We start from the raw sequence: 17132 nt of genomic DNA, 5'->3' as shown, positions 1-17132 counted from the left end.
TTTAAAACAGCTTTTTAATACAAAAAATTTTTATTTAAAAAATTTTTGTGCCAAAAAATTGTTTTAAAAAATAGTAAAAAAGCTGTCTCAAATTAAGCCTAAGTTTCATCGAGATTTTGTATTGGATCTATTTAAAAAATAGTAAAAAAGTTGTCTCAATTCTCTTTTACTTGGGATATTATTTTAAAATTGCAGACCATTTTTGTGAAGTGATCTTATCTTTACTGTTTGAAAATATTTATTAGAAGTTCTTGCCACTTTAGGATGATCCTAGAATAAGTTTATGGAGGCATTCAATCACAAATATTAGTGAGGGAATTTTTTGGGATTTTTTTTTGCTCTGAGGGGATGTTTGGTTGCCTAAAAATAAATTGTAACGTAAAAGAAATATTTTGGAGTTATTTAAGCATTCTCTCTAAAGTTTTGTTTGGGATTATATTCTTACTATTTTTTAAAAGTAAATTTTTATTACAAAAAATTTTTGATACTTAAAAACTTATTTAAAAATAGTAAAAAAAGAATTCCCAAAAGTTAACAAATTTATTATTTTTATAGTCAAAATAAATGAAAAGCAACTACGGGTGTCAATTGTTGACACGACCCGAACCTGATCTAAAAAATTTTGGGTTAGGGTCAATCCAGACCCGAAATGGGTCAGATTCAGGTTCAACAAATCAACCCGTTTTAAAAATCAGGTCTGGTTGACCCAGCAACCCGAAAATGGCCCGAAATTGACATAAAAACTCCTATTTGACTCAGAAAGCCGAGATTGACCTGTTTTTATCCGATTTTGACCCGAAAATCGAAGATTGACCCTATTTTGACCCGAAAACTAACAATTTTATATCAACTTTGGGTCATTCGTGTCGGTCAGGTTCGGGTCCGAAAACCTGACCCGTTTTTAACGGGTCGAGTTCGGATTGAGCCAAATAGTGCCGGATCAATTACGGGTTCGAGCCGAATCCGACCTGTTGACCCGAATTGACATCCCTAAAAGTAACCATCATTTTCTTAGGGCATGTTTAAAATCACTTTATTTTTTATTTCTATTTTTATAAATATATTTTATTTTATATCAAATATAAAAATAAAATAAAAATTAAAAAAACACAAAGCAATCCAAAATGCCAACTAAAATAATTCTAACTACAAGCAACTAAAGGAACCCTAAGCTTAAAACTTTGAACCAATAGATAAGATTCAAGGCAAGCAAACAAATAGTATTAAGATCAAAAGGGCTACCATATGATACATGGATGGTGAATTCAATATATAATTCATTTTAGTACCAAAATTATTTTATTTCACACAAAACATAATACAACATTACTTAACACAAAATAAAAAGAGAAAATACCCAAAATAACAAGGCCTTAAATGAGGCATAGTTCTGCATAATCTACCATCATACTTCTCAGTGATAGAAGCACAATGAGCTTATGCTCTCATTCATTTTTTAAACCCAAGTCTACAGTTTTAAGGTATCTGAACCTTTGTTTATTAATCATACACAACTAGATATGTTCTGAACTCCATTTGAAACTTAGGTAAAGGTAGGAATTAGGATCCATATATTAAAGCTTCGTTTAGGACAACTTTCTTACTGCTTCTTGAAGCAGCTTTCTAATAAGAAAGCCGTCCCAAACGAAACCTAAGTTAGACTGTTTGCGACGTCAACAACGAACCTGTATCTGACATCTCCTTTGGCAAGACGCTCAAAAGCAGTGTTTACATAATCCATAGGAACCACTTCCACATCTGCAGCTATATTATGCTCGGCAGCAAAGTTCACCATCTCTTGAGTGTCTCTAATGCCACCGATAAGGCTTCCAGCCACAATCTTACCACCTGAAAACCACCAAAAACATAAAACCATTTGCTAGGATTCAATTAACTAATCTGATCAGATCAATATGCAGTAAACATGATAATTGAGAGAATGATATTCTTGCCCTGGATCACAGAGTAGGCCATAAGCTCGAGAGGCTTATTTGGCCCACCAACCAAAACCAACTTCCCATATGTTTTCAGTAACAAGATCAACGGTGTGATTGCATGGTGTGCAGAAACTGTGTCGATGATACCATCCAGTGTGCCCATTGCAGCCTATGGGATTGAAGGAAACATAGTAGATTCAGATGGCATGAATTGGTGGTTATTGGAATACAAAAAATAATGCATTATTGAGAAATTTTGGCTTTCTTAATGTTTAACTCTAGCAAATATTTTGATTTTAAAGTCTAAGATAATAATATGAGATTCAAAATCATTGTTAGGCTTATCTCACTTATTTGGGTTCAATTTTATGAATCCTCATTCTTAGTTCAATTTCACTCAAGTGTTATTTGAGATATTGAGGGGCTGTTTGGCAGCAGGATTTAGGCCAGATTTGAGTGAAATCCAACCAAACGGCCTAAAATGCAAAACCAAATCTCATGGCAAATGAAATCTGCTGTAGACGGAAAATTCCGTGTATTCGCTTTGAATCCTGGATTTTAGAAATCCTGTATTTTGCCGGATTTACAAAATCCATGGAGCTAGAGGAAGAGTTTGATGGGCAAATCCTACTCTAAAGCCAAACAATCACATGAGATTTAAGAAGATTTATCATGAATGTTAACAATCAGTTTTCAGGATTTAAGCCCCTCAGGATTTCCGAAATCCGGATTTAGAGGATTTATGAAATCCTACTTAAATCAAATTCGGGATGCTACCAAACAGCCCCTAAATTTACTTTTAGCAGATCTGTTTGCACAAGTTTTGTTTTTATGTTACCTTTAGTCTATCATTTTTCTTTGTGATCGGTTTAAACAATTTTATCCACCCATCTGTTATTTGGTGGATCTTCTAGGCTTTAATGTGCATGCTGAAATCACCCACAAGCTCATTTTCCAATATTTAGTTGCTTTGTTACCGCCAAAATTCTCACATAATCATTTCACAATTCATCCATTCTAATTTTGCCACTCATCCATCATATCATTTTTATTCCAACACACTCAACATGACTTTGTAAAACCAAGTTCTTTATAAGTTAGTATTTGCATCTATATAATATAGCTAGTTTAATCGAAATCTTATAAAACATGCCTTCAAATCTCCTACATATTTCCTAATCATATGGCACTCCTGGTCAGAAACTTCTCCATTTCGAAAGCCATGCCCTCTAATTCTTTTGTATACAAGATTCATAATACCTAAACCTACGCCATATTTGACAATATCTTTTGACAACCTACCAAATAATGATTTCAGTTATGAATGGAAGCACATTAACGCATTTCAACGATACCTTCATTTGATCGTTATCACTGCTGACCAAGAAAGAATCGGCTCCCAACCTTTCAATCGCTTCCTTTTTCTTGCTTGAAGAAGTACTGATAACGGTAACTTTCAAACCAAGAGCTTTCCCAAACTTCACAGCCAGGTGACCAAGGCCCCCAAGCCCAACCACGCCCAAATGCTTGCCAGGCTCATTGAGTCCGAACCGCCTCATGGGCGTGTAAACTGTGACACCGGCGCATAATAGTGGCCCTGTCTTGTCCAGTGGCATGTTCTCAGGCAGGTTGACTGCAAAAGCCTCATTGACAACGAGGATATCAGCGAAGCCTCCATATGTAGTTTTCCCATTCTGCTGAATACCATTTGAGGTTGGGATGACATTTGGGCAGTAATTCTCATAGCCTTCCTTGCAATTTCCACAGTCATTGCAGGAACCAACCATATATCCTACGCCAGCTTTGTCCCCAATTTTAAATTTCTGGACGTTCTGTCCCACTGCAGTCACTATTCCAGTAATTTCATGCCTGAAAGCAACATTTGGTGAAGAGAAGGAAATTCAGTGAATGGAGGGGAAAAGAAGTCTTATGTATTTGATTTGTTAAGCAAACATGATAGATGATATGCAAGCTTTAAGCGATCTGTCAAACTCTCATGATGTAGCTTGCATGTGATAGAAGTTCTTGGCAGAAATCATCATTTTTCTAAATAGATAAACACAGTGGAGTGAAGCAATCTCTCATTCCGATTGTTAGATGCTAACACGATCCTCAAAGTCAAATATAATAGATGTACCCCAATAAGCTCGGGAAACCTCAGGAAACAAAAGTTTATGACCATCAATCCAAACATACAGATAAAAGCCGCCCAAAGAAGTGAATAGGGTACCCATGATAGATATGTCAAAAGCGGGTCCAATTACGCCTATTCCTAATCCTAAATAAAATGTAATGACGTAGGGATCCATAAGTAAACAGAGTATCTATTTACATACGCTTGAATGATCCATTCTCATAAGAAGAATGTACATAACTATATTCTGGCCTAGTCCGAATGAACTTCTAATATAATGATCGATTAGAAGTTCATGACTCCTATACATATATAAATTTCAGTAAAATCATTTCATGAAATTAAGGAATATCAAAGTTGCCCGGTCAGCCTAAAACCTAGCACTTTGCTTGCTGCACTTAAATGTTTATCAAGTAAACAGGATAAATATCCAAATCATGCCCAATAATTTTCTTGTCAAACAACCAAGTATAGATAATAAGGGGCAATCCAAGGAATCATAGTTAGAAAAACTAAGTCGCAAGAATCTAATGGTTAATATAAACGCTCTTTCAGAAAAACTCTAGGACAGGGTATCAAGTTTGTGAAACTTGGGGATATTATGTAATCATGCCAAGACAGAACAAATAAATAAAAGAGATATATGCTGGAATAAGTGTTTCCACAAACTCTTGCGTAAGGAAAGTGCTTGCAAGTAGCAAAAAGTCGGACTGTTTAATTGGAAAATTTGGCATATTTTTAACTAATAGAACATCAAAATCCACGTCAAAAGGGGCATTTTAAACAAAAACAGATTACCATGTCAGGTTGCAAAGAGAATAACAATCATGTCCTAGGCGCCCCAATATACGAGACATTGTTGTGCAATGAGCAGCAACCTTTTTTTTTCATTCCTGATTATTTGATGCTAACCAAATCCAATAGCACAAAAAGAAAAAGGTTATAGATACACAAAACCAAAATTTTAAGCTATGCCATCATCTTTAGTTTTATTAAATTATAACTTTTTATGGAAGCCAAGGACCCAGGCACAAACACATTTACACATCACACTTATGTCAAGCTTCGAACCTTAGACCTCATTGTTGAGGCCAAAAGACCTCAATCAATAAGACTAGAAACTGGTGGCAGCTCAATTAAACTCTACAATTGAGTATTAGTGTTTACCCTGGAACCACTGGGTAACTGGCATTTCCCCAATCATTCGTAATGATATGAAGGTCAGTATGGCATATCCCACAGTACAATATCTTTAAGGTAATATCCTCCTCTCCATTGGCCCTGCGTAACAATCAAGATGAGTGAGAAGCCAGTTGACGGGACATCAAATAAAAATACTATTTATGAACAACATAATTTGTAATATTCGTACACTTTCTACATGCATGGTGATTAAACGGAATAACATGTTTGACTTTTGAAAAGTATTTCACATATATACAAATACTGGAATAGGATGGGTGGCTTCTGATGTTCTCAAACTCATTTGTGGCTTCGCAAAATTTTTCTAGGAACATTGTAAAGATCAATACAGTAAGATTTTCTAGCTGACTTCGAGATGAACTAAACATGCAAATGCTCACAAAACTTTATAGGTCACAATCTCCTTTTTTTTAAACTAACATTCATAAATTTCATTGAGAACTAAAAAAATGAAAAAAAAAAAAAAAAAATTAAGGATGAAATTATTTGAACTCTTGATCAAAACTATGTTCGACTCTTGAATTTTATAGTGGAGCCATTTAGTATGAAAAAGAAGTTGGGCTACAAATTTACGTGTTCATAGAAGCAGTAGGTCTGGGATTAAGGCTCCTAGTTGGGGGTTGTGAATTGGAGGAAGAGATTGAAAGGTTTGGAAGGAGAGATGGGAGCAAGGATTACCATAGAGGAGTTATCTGTGAGCTCCAAAGCAACAGAGAGGAGCGTTTTATAAATATTTTGGGGGAAAATATGGGGGGCTGTTTTGGAGATTGGAGGAGGAGATTGGATGGTAGAGGGAGAGGGGTGGTCCCAATTCTCGTATATAAAACAGAGACCTTGCTAAGCCGCATTTATGCCTGCACAGATTAAAAAAACAGAAATAAGCAGAAGCTAATCATTTATCCAGCATACTCTCAACGAGCTCATGAGCCCACGATCTGCTCAAACAAGTAGCAATTATTGTTATCTCTTCATGTATCAGTGGACCACCAAACAGAAGAACCTAGCAAACTATCGCAACAACAATCAAACCACAAACACCACAGCACTATACCACGTTCCATTCCAAATTGAGTTCGACGATCGCAACCTCCCAGAAAGTAAACTAGATGAACATACAAATATTAGGAAAAAAACGAAAATTACAAAACAAAACAACCTGATCAAGTTGCTTTCATTGCTGAATATAAGAGTCAAAATCTAAACATCAATCAACCAGAGCAGGAATCGCGACGGTCTTTCGAAAACCCAGCACGAAATGGCAGAATACAGAAGAACTAGAAATTACAGAGCAGATAGCGAAAGAATGCATGCCTGACATGGAAGGAGAAGGGGGATAGACCACCATCGGCATCCCTCGCCGCCCACCCAAATGCTTTTCTCTCTGTCCCGGGCGACGAAGTAGAGATTGACGTCGACATCTCTCGCTACCCTCCCAAATGGCTTACCGGTGACCTCTCTCTCTCTCTCTCTGCATCCAACTGGAGCCGACGCCACTATATTTGTACTAATTTGAATAATTTCTCCCATACTTTAATGGGTTGTTTTTGAGTGGTTGATGGGTTTCCAGAAAATAGAATAAAAAAACACTTCAAATACACTGAATATAAATATTTTAATACTTAGTCTTATAAAAAAGGAATATTGATTAAATTATGTAGTTGATCAATATATAAGATTTTTTTTTAGAAGGTATCAATGAAATTTATTTGGCACTAGATTGCTCCATTTTTATCCTTAAATTGCTTCATTGAATTATGTCCCCAATGTATTAATACGTATTTAGATCCAGATAAATAAATTTTTAGGAGTTATTATAAGTCTAATTTGTAAATCATCTTCATCATAATATAAATATTATAGTGATTTAATTATATTATTTTTTTCATGATTTTTGGATATTTGTGTAAATCCTTAAAAAATTGACACCGGTAGATACAAGTGAGGATTTTGGGACCATCAGATGTCCATTTTGTAAATAGATTTCACCAACATTTTTAAATAAACTGAGTTATTTTATGAATATTTTTTATAATTTTTAAAAATCTCAAATATATACCGAAGACACAGGTCACTAGCCACATGAACTGTCAAGGTTGCCAGCACAAGGCCAACCTAGGGATACCAGGATTGCCTCATCATAGTCCAGCAACCAACATAAAAGCCAAACAAGTACAAGGGCATCTCTATTTTTTCTTAGATTTATTTTTAGGCCTTTTCCCAGCACCATAATAACTAACTTGATAAACAACTCGATTAGCCTTGGAATATTGCTTATATTGAGGATCTGAGAGCTCATTTTCATTTTCATCAAAATCGTCATCGGACACATTTAACCACTCTGAAAGGTCCACATAATATTTACTCACAGACAAATGGGCTTTCAACTCCGCATTGGACACAACCAAAATAGGAATATCTACAACAGATGTATGAAAAGTCAAGTTATTAAAAGGACTAATCACATTCTTACTCAATGTACCTTTATGAACAATAGAAGCCTTAACACCCTTACTAGCCACAGAACCAACTGATCTAGTAGGCTTAGAAGCAGAATCCACTAGACCAACCTGGCCTAGAACGACAATAGAGTTAGGATTCAGACAAACTGGCACAAAAGAATCAGAAAAAAAAAAACTTCCTCATCCTTAACATTAGTCGAGAAGGAATAGGGGTAGAAACATGATTAACCGAGCAAGGGACACCCAACAAGAAAAACCAAGCTCGCAGTAACCAAATTGCTACGAGCGCCACCCTTACACCTACTAGAACAGAACAGGGTTACCCGACTCGCCATTAACATCTCCAGTAATAAAATTAACATTATCTGAAACAACATGGCCCACAGCCAAAGTCACATGAACAACATCATCACAACCCACATTCCTTACCGAAAGATCCACTCCATTCGGATCCTCCACCACCTTCTCCTCGATAACATCCAAAGAAGAAACAACAAAAAATGGACACTTAGCGTTCCCAGCAGAAATATCGGGTGGATTAACAGAGAAGCAGAAGAACACACCCTTCAGGTGACCAAGATGCTTACAGGACACACAAAAATCCGAAAATACCTCCATTTACACCTTTTAGATATACCCCGATTCCTCAAGCCCAAGCCAAATTTGAGAAGGAAAGCTTTTAGAAATGTCCAGCTCCATTAAAACATGTGCAAGGGAAGGTCTAGAACCAACAGATGTAGCATTATCAATCTTCAATGGTCGACCGAACATAAAACCCAAAGCATGAAGAATATGAGGAGAGAATAGATGGGGTCTCATATTTGGAAAGAAAACCCAAATTGGAATCATAGGGGACTCAAAACCGACATCCAGGAGTGGAGACCATTTTGAGAGTTTCATGAAACAGTTATACACCAAATAGGAACGATGGAAAAAAACTATACTATAATCTAGGTCATTGGAAAGTTTTATCAGAATATGCGTCTGATCAAGGACCGTGACAGAAAAATTGGAATTAAGCTTCAGTGAGAAAAAAAAAAGCAACTTGCGAATCACATCCAAAAACGGATGCCTCGTCAGAAAAAAGCCAACCAAGGAAAATTGAAAGGGCACAGAGAGAGCTTTAATTTCCTCTTCCTAAATCCACAGCGAGGGTAAACCATATAAAATACCTTGATGAAGCTCAGGAAAATAAACAAACGACGAGGAACCAAAAAGGACATCAACAAACGATCATGATTTAAATGAGCCATCCAAGAAATCTGGATCATCCACATGCCTCACCGCCATTCTGGCTGCAAATGCCCGGAGGAGGATAAGACGAAGCAGCCAAACCAGAAAAACCAGCAAAGCAAACAGAACAATAAGAGGAGGAGGAAAGAAAACTTCCCTGAGCCTCCAGCGGAGAGCCTCAAAATCGCATCGGAACAGGAGCTAGGGCAAAGCCCTAGCAGAGCAAAAGGAGCGTCGCACAATGATTTATTGATACTAATACGATACTGGAAAAATACCACTTGAATTATGGATTCTTACTTATTTAGTGTGGCTATTAAATACATGTTATTGAGTCATTATTCTTATTAATGTATGGATTTATTGTTAATGCGCGAATTTATTGTTATTTCATTATTTTACTACTACTATCACTCGACTATTATTGTTACTTATACAAAAACTGATATTGTTTGATATTATTAATTCATTGTATTAATACTAAACATGTAACATACTGAACACACAATAAACTGATTTGATATTGATACAAAATACATGAATATTATGTGTGGACTTCTATATGATTTTACTGCATTAATATAATTTTGACAATCTTTAGCAATACTTTAATTTTGTCATTTTTTACGGTTTCTTTACTGATTGATAGTATTGTTATGAATACTACTTTATAGATTTAGCACCCACATTGATTTACTAGTTTTCAAACCATATTGCTTAATGTTTATAGATTTTACTACTACTGCATGTGAGCTTTACTATTTTTGCACAGATTCATGATCATACAAATGTTACAGTTATGATTTAACTAATGATATTTATATTGCTTCATTGTTGTGTATTGAGTTCAATTGTAAAATTTGATTACTTGTTGGGCTCTTGAGCTCATTATATGTGCTAAAAAAAGTTCATATAAATTAATTTTTGAAACATATAAAATAGTTATTCAAACGCTAAACCAAACATATATTTGACCCTTTCATCGAAAGATTATTTGACATTGATCGATAAAATGGTTGAACTTAGGTTCAATTTAAGTATTTGAACATATTTGAATAAAACTTTCAAATGAAATTATTCAAAAAATAATTCAAATTTATTCAAACACTTAATCGAACCTATATATTTGATGCTTTCATTTAAGATAAATTGCTATAATAAATAAAAAAATTATATATATAGATTCATTTAAGTCTTTGAATAGATTTGAATAAGGTGCTTAAAATATTTTATTCAAAAAATTTACAAAACACTTATTCGAACACTTAAACTTTATTTGGGATAGCTTTCTTACTGCTTTTTAAAAGCAGCTTTAAGCAACTTTAAGGCTTCGTTTGGGACGGCTTTCTTACTGCTTCTTAAAGCAACTTTCTAGTTCAAAATTTTTAATTTTTGAACTAAAAAGCTACTTTAAGAAGCGGTAAGAAAGCCGTCCCAAACAAAACCTAAGACTATCTCAAATGAAATCTTAATCTAACATATATTTGACCCTTTACTCTTAATCTTATAAAAAGTTTTTTATAAGATTTGTACAATCACAACGACAAGAACACAACAATTTGATAAATTGATTTGTAAATTCATATATGTTACATCATCCAGGCTCTATAAATTAAACAATAAATTCATCCACATCATCCATGTTACAATATCTATCAATTTAATGAAAAAAAAATGGATGCACATGATATATAATAACGATAAGCATTATTATTTGTATTAATGAAATATAAATAAGCATTATTTTTGATATGTCATCAAAAAATTTTCTTGATCGGGCACGAATCTTGAGGCAAAATCAAGCCGGAAACTTCTAAAATTAAATCTGGGATCACCTGAACTCTGATTTCAGTAAACTTATAGTCAAACTGAGTGTCTCGGAAGTACGAACCCAACGACACCAAATTCAACTCAATCCGAGCCCAAATCAAGCACCCAAAGTGCTGTTGGAAAGTTCATACCACAATTTGAGTTACCAAACGGTCTTTGATTTTAACAAGCTTATAGTCTAATCGAACGGCTCGACGAGACGAATCCAACGAGCCCAAGATATCCGAATTCTAATATCATTAAGACCTTCAAATATCTGACGAACGGTGCACGATCAAGGAATTCAATATCAACCGTCTATTTGACCTCTCCCTATTTGCCCATGATCTCACACCTATTTACAAGCTATGCCACTCCAGAAAATCTATAAATAGACCCATCATTTCTCATGAGAGGGGACCCCAAGCAAGAAGAAGAGAAGAAGTAGAAGGAGGAGAAGAGAAGAGTAGTAGGGAAGAGACTCCTCGACCACCGTTAGAATTCTGTCTGACTTCCACGAGATGCTAGAATTCTATCTGACTTCCACAGGACGCTAAAATTCCGCCCAAGTAACGACAGAGTTTCCCCCTGACGCCGAAACTCCGCCCAAGTGATACTGGAGTTCTCCTCGGCCTCCAACAGACGTCAGACTTCTACCCGATGCCAGACCTTCACTCATCGCCAAGTTTCTACTCGATGCCGAACTTTTACCGGTTATCGGACTTTTGCTGGACATCTATTCGAAGATGGATTTCTGTCTATTGTTGGACTTCTACATGATGCCGTCCTTCTGACCATCGTCGTCAGACAACAGTCTTTCCGACCTCCATCGCCCCCCGACTACGGTCCTTCTGACTTAAGTCGCCCACCGACTACAGTCCTTCCGACCGCCGTCGCCAGCCGACTATGGTCCTCCTGACTTACGTTGTCCGCAGACTACAATCTACGTAAAAATATTGGTGTCTCTTATGAATGCTACATACTCTCTTATCTGATTGCGTGCCGGATTTTCATACAACGCTAAGACGTTAAACTTTATATTTCTCTACCGCCACGAATACTCTTGGACGCAACAATTTTATTCTCAAATCTCCTAATCAGCTTCATTTAGTAATACTTAGTATCAACTTTCATACATTTTAGTCTTGTTTGAACTTATTCGAACTCCTGATCAAAATAAAATTCGAGTATTGATCAATCAAGTTCTCTTCGATGAACATCAAACATAATTTTGATCAAGTGTTCAAAGAATATTCATTTAATGAAATTGATACCTATAGGCTTAGCAAATCTTTATTTTATGACAAATCATCCTTAAATGTAATATTTTCTATAAATATATATCTTGACCTCCACCAATAAATTAAATAGAAGGTCAAAGGGCATGCCTAGGACACTTATAATTATGTAAAGTCTTATGCTTTTTGACATAATAGTAAAATCAATGGCCTTCTCTCCATATTCTCTTTCTTATTCTATTATTTTTTGGTTAAGATTGTCAATAAATTTCAGGGGTTGTTCACAAATATATTTGGATCTAGCATTCTAAAATATATAGTGAGACGGAATTAATTACTATGACTAGAAATGAAGCATTGGAATGATATAATAAAGAATAACAATACCCTACCTTTTAATTTGTAATTGATGAGACTTAGACTTCGTATGGGTCATCTTTTTTAGGCTTATTTGGGACAATTTTTTTACTGTTTCTTAAAACAGTTTTTTAGTAAAAAATTTTTAATTTTAGTACTAAAAAACTGCTTTAAGAAGCAACAATAAAGCCGTCCCAAAAGAAGCTTTAGTATTTTTCAATACAGTCTTTTAGTATTTTCTCTACACCATAAAGAACTTATAAACATAAAACTTAACTATTTATAAGTACCTGAATCTCCTTTTCTATAGAAGATGGACTATATGCATTTTGGTAAATTTGACTTGAATCCAAACTACTATATCATATGGTCCAGGTCCCTCTTGATCATAGATAGTTTACCAAATATTTAAATGATTTGATGATGCTAAAATCAAATGATATTGAACTCATTAGATTCATTTAGTCGAATCTCGATTTTGCTAAAAGCATGCTATAATTGGCCATTTGGTCTATTAATTAATATTAAAAAAATTTCAACACAAAATTTAAGTGTTTGATTTGAATTCATTTATAGAAGAACAAGAACATTTGTAGTGTCGATGAATTCATTTAGTTGAGATGTTTTACTTAACTATGAATTTTCTTAAATTATTAATGTTTCTAATTCAAAAAATATCTCAAATTGGTGTCAATATATTGATTTCTTCTAATGTAGTATTTATTCTTATGTGAAATTATTATGTGGTCCTCACACTAAACGGATTAGAAGCGAAGCGGATCAGAAGCGAATCAAAATGCATCATATCTGATACCAAGCGGTACACAATAAAAAAATAAAGTGGCACATTATCATTCACCTGCATACGGTGTTAGGTGACCCCCAGAATAATTTATCCATCCTTATAAAGATCTTATATTCTTATACGATTGACACGATGAACATCTAGCCCAGGGGTGTCAATTCGGGTCAGCGGGTCGGGTTCGGGTCGAACCTGGAACTGTTCGGGTCAACCCGAACCTGACCCGTTTTAAAAAACGGGTCATGTTTCCTGACCCGAAACCGACCCGATTCGGGTCCGGGTAAACCCGACCCGACACAAATGACCCTAATTTGAGCTAAAATTGCTAATTTTCGGGTCAAAATTTGGTTAATATTCGATTTCCGGGTTAAAATCGGATCAAAAACCGGTCAAAAACGGGTTTTCGGGTCAAATATGAGTTTTCGTGTCATTTTCGGATTTGCTGGGTCAATCCGAACCCGACTCGATTTTTAAAACGGGCTGATTTATTCAACCCGAATCCGACCCGTTTCGGATTCGGGTTGACCGGAACCCGGATTTTTACGGATTGGATTCGAGCCATATAGGCAACCCATGGTCACGAACAGGACACGCCAACCCGAACTTCTATGTTATTTGGTTCCCCAGCGCCGTCAACGTTGGGACAAGGTTACAAGCAGACGAAAAAGGCGCTAAACCGCGAACCCTCGAATCGATTCCCGCTACCTTGGATGCGAAGTTGGAAAGCGGAGAAGCACAAATGCGAACGAGGAACCAAACCAAGCGCCATGAAGAATTCCTGAGCGGTTCGCCTTCTTTAATCGATTTCTTCTTCCATCATTTCGCATTGCAATGTATATGCTAATGCTTCCGGTTGCTGTTGTAATCTTCTTATGGAAAGGCGTGGGTGTTTCAAAGGAGCAAGCGGGGCACGGAGGAGTGGCTGGATCGGTCCATGGTGAAGGTTTGCTGTTTTTGATGTCTTGCTTTCTCATTTCGAGCTCTATATTTACGCCAGAGAGGAATCTTGTACTCCCATGAATTTCTTATTTTGCTTTACAGGCTCTATCAATGCCATCTCAGAGGAAGCTGTGGGAAGGCTTCTTAAGAGGGCTAACTCTCGAAAACTTTCAGGGTCTAATAGAGGCCGCCCTTGGTCTGAAGGTCATTATACTTCTTGGGAGTCTAGGGACAAGGTCAATAATTTTATTCTTGCTGTTTAGCTTCGGCTAATGAAGTGTCTTACGCGCGAGTTTTGAAAGTCGTTATTCTTTTCTTGATATGTGTGTGAAAAATTGAACTTAATGATTTTGCGAGTGTCTCTTTTGTCTGCGGTTGTATTTGTTGAAACTAGGATTCTATGTTTTTGAATTATGAAAAATTGGCCTTTCACTTTCTAGGTTGGATTCTTCTATTGCTTTCACGGTAGAAACCATCTAGATTCTATGTGGAGAAGGCCCTCTTGCTCGGAAAATTATTAGGTGCGGACACCAGGTGTAGAGATACGTCCGGACTCTAATAAAATGTTGACACGTGGATATTCAATTAGATTTATTTTTTACTTTATATATTTAATGTGTCAGCGGAACTTTAAGCCAAGCGCACCAAAAGCATAGCCAAAGCTTAGGTAAAATGCAGTTAAAGTGCAGGTAAAGTGCAGTAAAAAAGCGCAACAAAAGAACAGTCAAAGCGCAACTAAAGTGAACCTGAAGCGCATATACGACATGATACGGATACGGGACACGTCAATTCTTAAAAATATAGGATACAGGTACGGCGTAGACAGGTCATTATAATTTATAAATCATACATAAAAATTAAGAAATCAATCAAAACATAATATTTGAACTTAAAAAAAAAATAATAATAAAAGCAACATCATTTGTAGCCTTGTAACTTATAATATCAAAATAAAAGTAAGTATTAAATGCATACAGCAACAACAAAATTATAAACATAAATTGTCTAGCATATGAAGTTTCAACTATTCAATAGAATGAATGATATGATTAGCTTCCTCAGTGGTTTGTCTTTGAACTTCTATATCTTCTTCAATAAATATCATAGCTTCTGATTCAAGCCATCAAGTAAAAGATTAGCAATTTCTAATATTATCATATCATCAAGAGACTCAAATCCATCTCGGAAATGAGAGAATCTCGCTCGCAGTCGGAGAAGTAGATACGAAGCATCTTTTTTTTTTTGGATTTTTTTTTTGTTTTTCAATGGACACGCGTATCGGATACGCGTGTTCTTTTGAAATTAAATAGTATTTTAATTGGATATTTATTTTTTACTTTATATATTTAATGTGTCAGCGGAACTTTAAGCCAAGCGCACCAAAAGCATAGCCAAAGCTCACGTAAAATGCAGTTAAAGTGCAGGTAAAACGCAGTAAAAAAACGCAACAAAAGAACAGTCAAAGCGCAACTAAAGTGAACCTGAAGCGCAGATAAAGTGCACAAAAAAAGTGCAACAAAAGCGCACTCTACATGTCACATTTTAAGTGGATGTTCGGACGTATCTCTAAGTCCGGTGCCCGCACCTAAGAATTTTCCCTCTTGCTCACCCACATTTGTCAATGCATTTTCAACCTAAGTTATACATATTGAAAATATATGATGTTGGTCCACCCCTATGTTGCACCGATACGGATACGACAACACAAATACGACACGATACAGATACGGGACACGTCAATTCTTAAAAATATAGGATAGGGGTACGGTGCGAACACGTCATTATAATTTATAAATCATACATTAAAATTAAGAAATCAATCAAAACATAATATTTGAACTAAAAAAAATAAAATAAAAGCAACATCATTTGTATCCTTGTAACTTATAATATCAAAATAAAAGTAAGTATTAAATGCATAGTACAACAACAAAATTATAAACATAAATTGTCTAGCATATAAAGTTTCAACTATTCAATAGAATGAATGATATGATTAGCTTCCTCAATGGTTTGTCTTTGAACTTCTATATCATCTTCAATAAATATCATAGCTTCTGATTCAAGCCATAAAGTAAAAGATTAGCAATTTCTAATTTTATCATATCATCAAGAGACTCAAATCCATCTCGGAAATGAGAGAATCTTGCTCGCAGTCGGAGAAGTAGATACGAAGTATCTTTTTTTTTTTGGATTTTGTTTTGTTTTTCAATGGACACGCGTATCGGATACGCGTGTTCTTTTGAAATTAAATAGTATTTTAATTGGATACGGCTTTGCCGTATCCGACACGTATTGGTGTCATATCGGAGGCGTATCGGTGTATCGGATACAACACGCCTTCATATATAGGTGTATCAGTGCAACATGGGTCCACCCCCTTTTCATATATCGAGCTATTTTGTATGTGACGTGATACACATGCTCGTGTTGAAAATATAGATTTTGTGTGTGTATGGAAAGCAATGCTCTTTTATATTGATTTTAACCACCCGTCCACTTTTGATGTTGATTTTGCATGACTATGATTTAACTTGACTTCATTTAAAATTCGGGCTCTCAGAGGCAGTGAAGAAAAGGTGCAATCTTGCATGTTAATCTGTGCATTTTGAAGCAAATGAGCTTTCTTGAAGTACATTTCATTATAAAAATATTTTTCTTTCATTCATTCTCTTCTTGATTTTAGCTCTTAATGATTTATATAATAGATTAGATACTAAGGAGGGCGAAAGATATATGTACAAATTAGTCAAACAAAGACATATGAGTAGTAAGGATTTAGTTCAAGTGAAGTGCATAAATGATGAAGATCAAAAAAGTACTTTTATTAGAAGATGATATTCAACAAAGGTGGATGAGATATTTTGTTAAATTTTTCAATGAAGATTCTGAGAATACGAATGACTTTAGTGATTTTTGCATCCTAAATGAAAATAAAGATTTTTGTTTTTATCAGTGTATTATTAAAATCGAAGTTAGAGGGGCTTTAAAGAAAATGAAATATGGAAAAGTTGTTGGACC

At 35.4% G+C, this 17132-nt stretch overlaps 2 protein-coding genes across 2 annotated transcripts in view; one reads left to right on the top strand and one right to left on the bottom strand.

Moving 5' to 3' along the window:
* Nucleotides 1-1253: 1253 nt before the first annotated feature.
* Nucleotides 1254-6771, bottom strand: LOC110094755 (probable mannitol dehydrogenase). The gene is made up of 5 exons (XM_020820071.2): nt 6586-6771; nt 5239-5352; nt 3293-3806; nt 1953-2106; nt 1254-1848 (listed from the first exon to the last, which is right to left on the bottom strand). Exons 1-5 carry the CDS (start codon nt 6690-6692, stop codon nt 1652-1654), a joined length of 1086 nt encoding a protein of 361 aa, XP_020675730.1. The 5' UTR covers nt 6693-6771; the 3' UTR covers nt 1254-1651.
* A 2237-nt stretch (nt 6772-9008) lies between these two features.
* The window catches only part of LOC110094782 (DNA repair protein RAD4), a 38727-nt gene continuing 30603 nt past the window's right edge, over nt 9009-17132 (top strand). The window contains exons 1-5 of the mRNA XM_020820108.2: nt 9009-9172; nt 9641-9714; nt 13739-13957; nt 14053-14115; nt 14214-14347. Coding sequence (XP_020675767.2) covers nt 9009-9172; nt 9641-9714; nt 13739-13957; nt 14053-14115; nt 14214-14347 — 654 coding nt within the window. The remainder of the gene's footprint in view (nt 9173-9640; nt 9715-13738; nt 13958-14052; nt 14116-14213; nt 14348-17132) is intronic.

This window comes from Dendrobium catenatum, unplaced genomic scaffold (genome assembly GCF_001605985.2).
Source record: "Dendrobium catenatum unplaced genomic scaffold, ASM160598v2 fragScaff_scaffold_659, whole genome shotgun sequence".
NCBI classification, from domain to species: domain Eukaryota; kingdom Viridiplantae; phylum Streptophyta; class Magnoliopsida; order Asparagales; family Orchidaceae; genus Dendrobium; species Dendrobium catenatum.
This window is presented reverse-complemented; position numbering and strand designations above follow the sequence as displayed.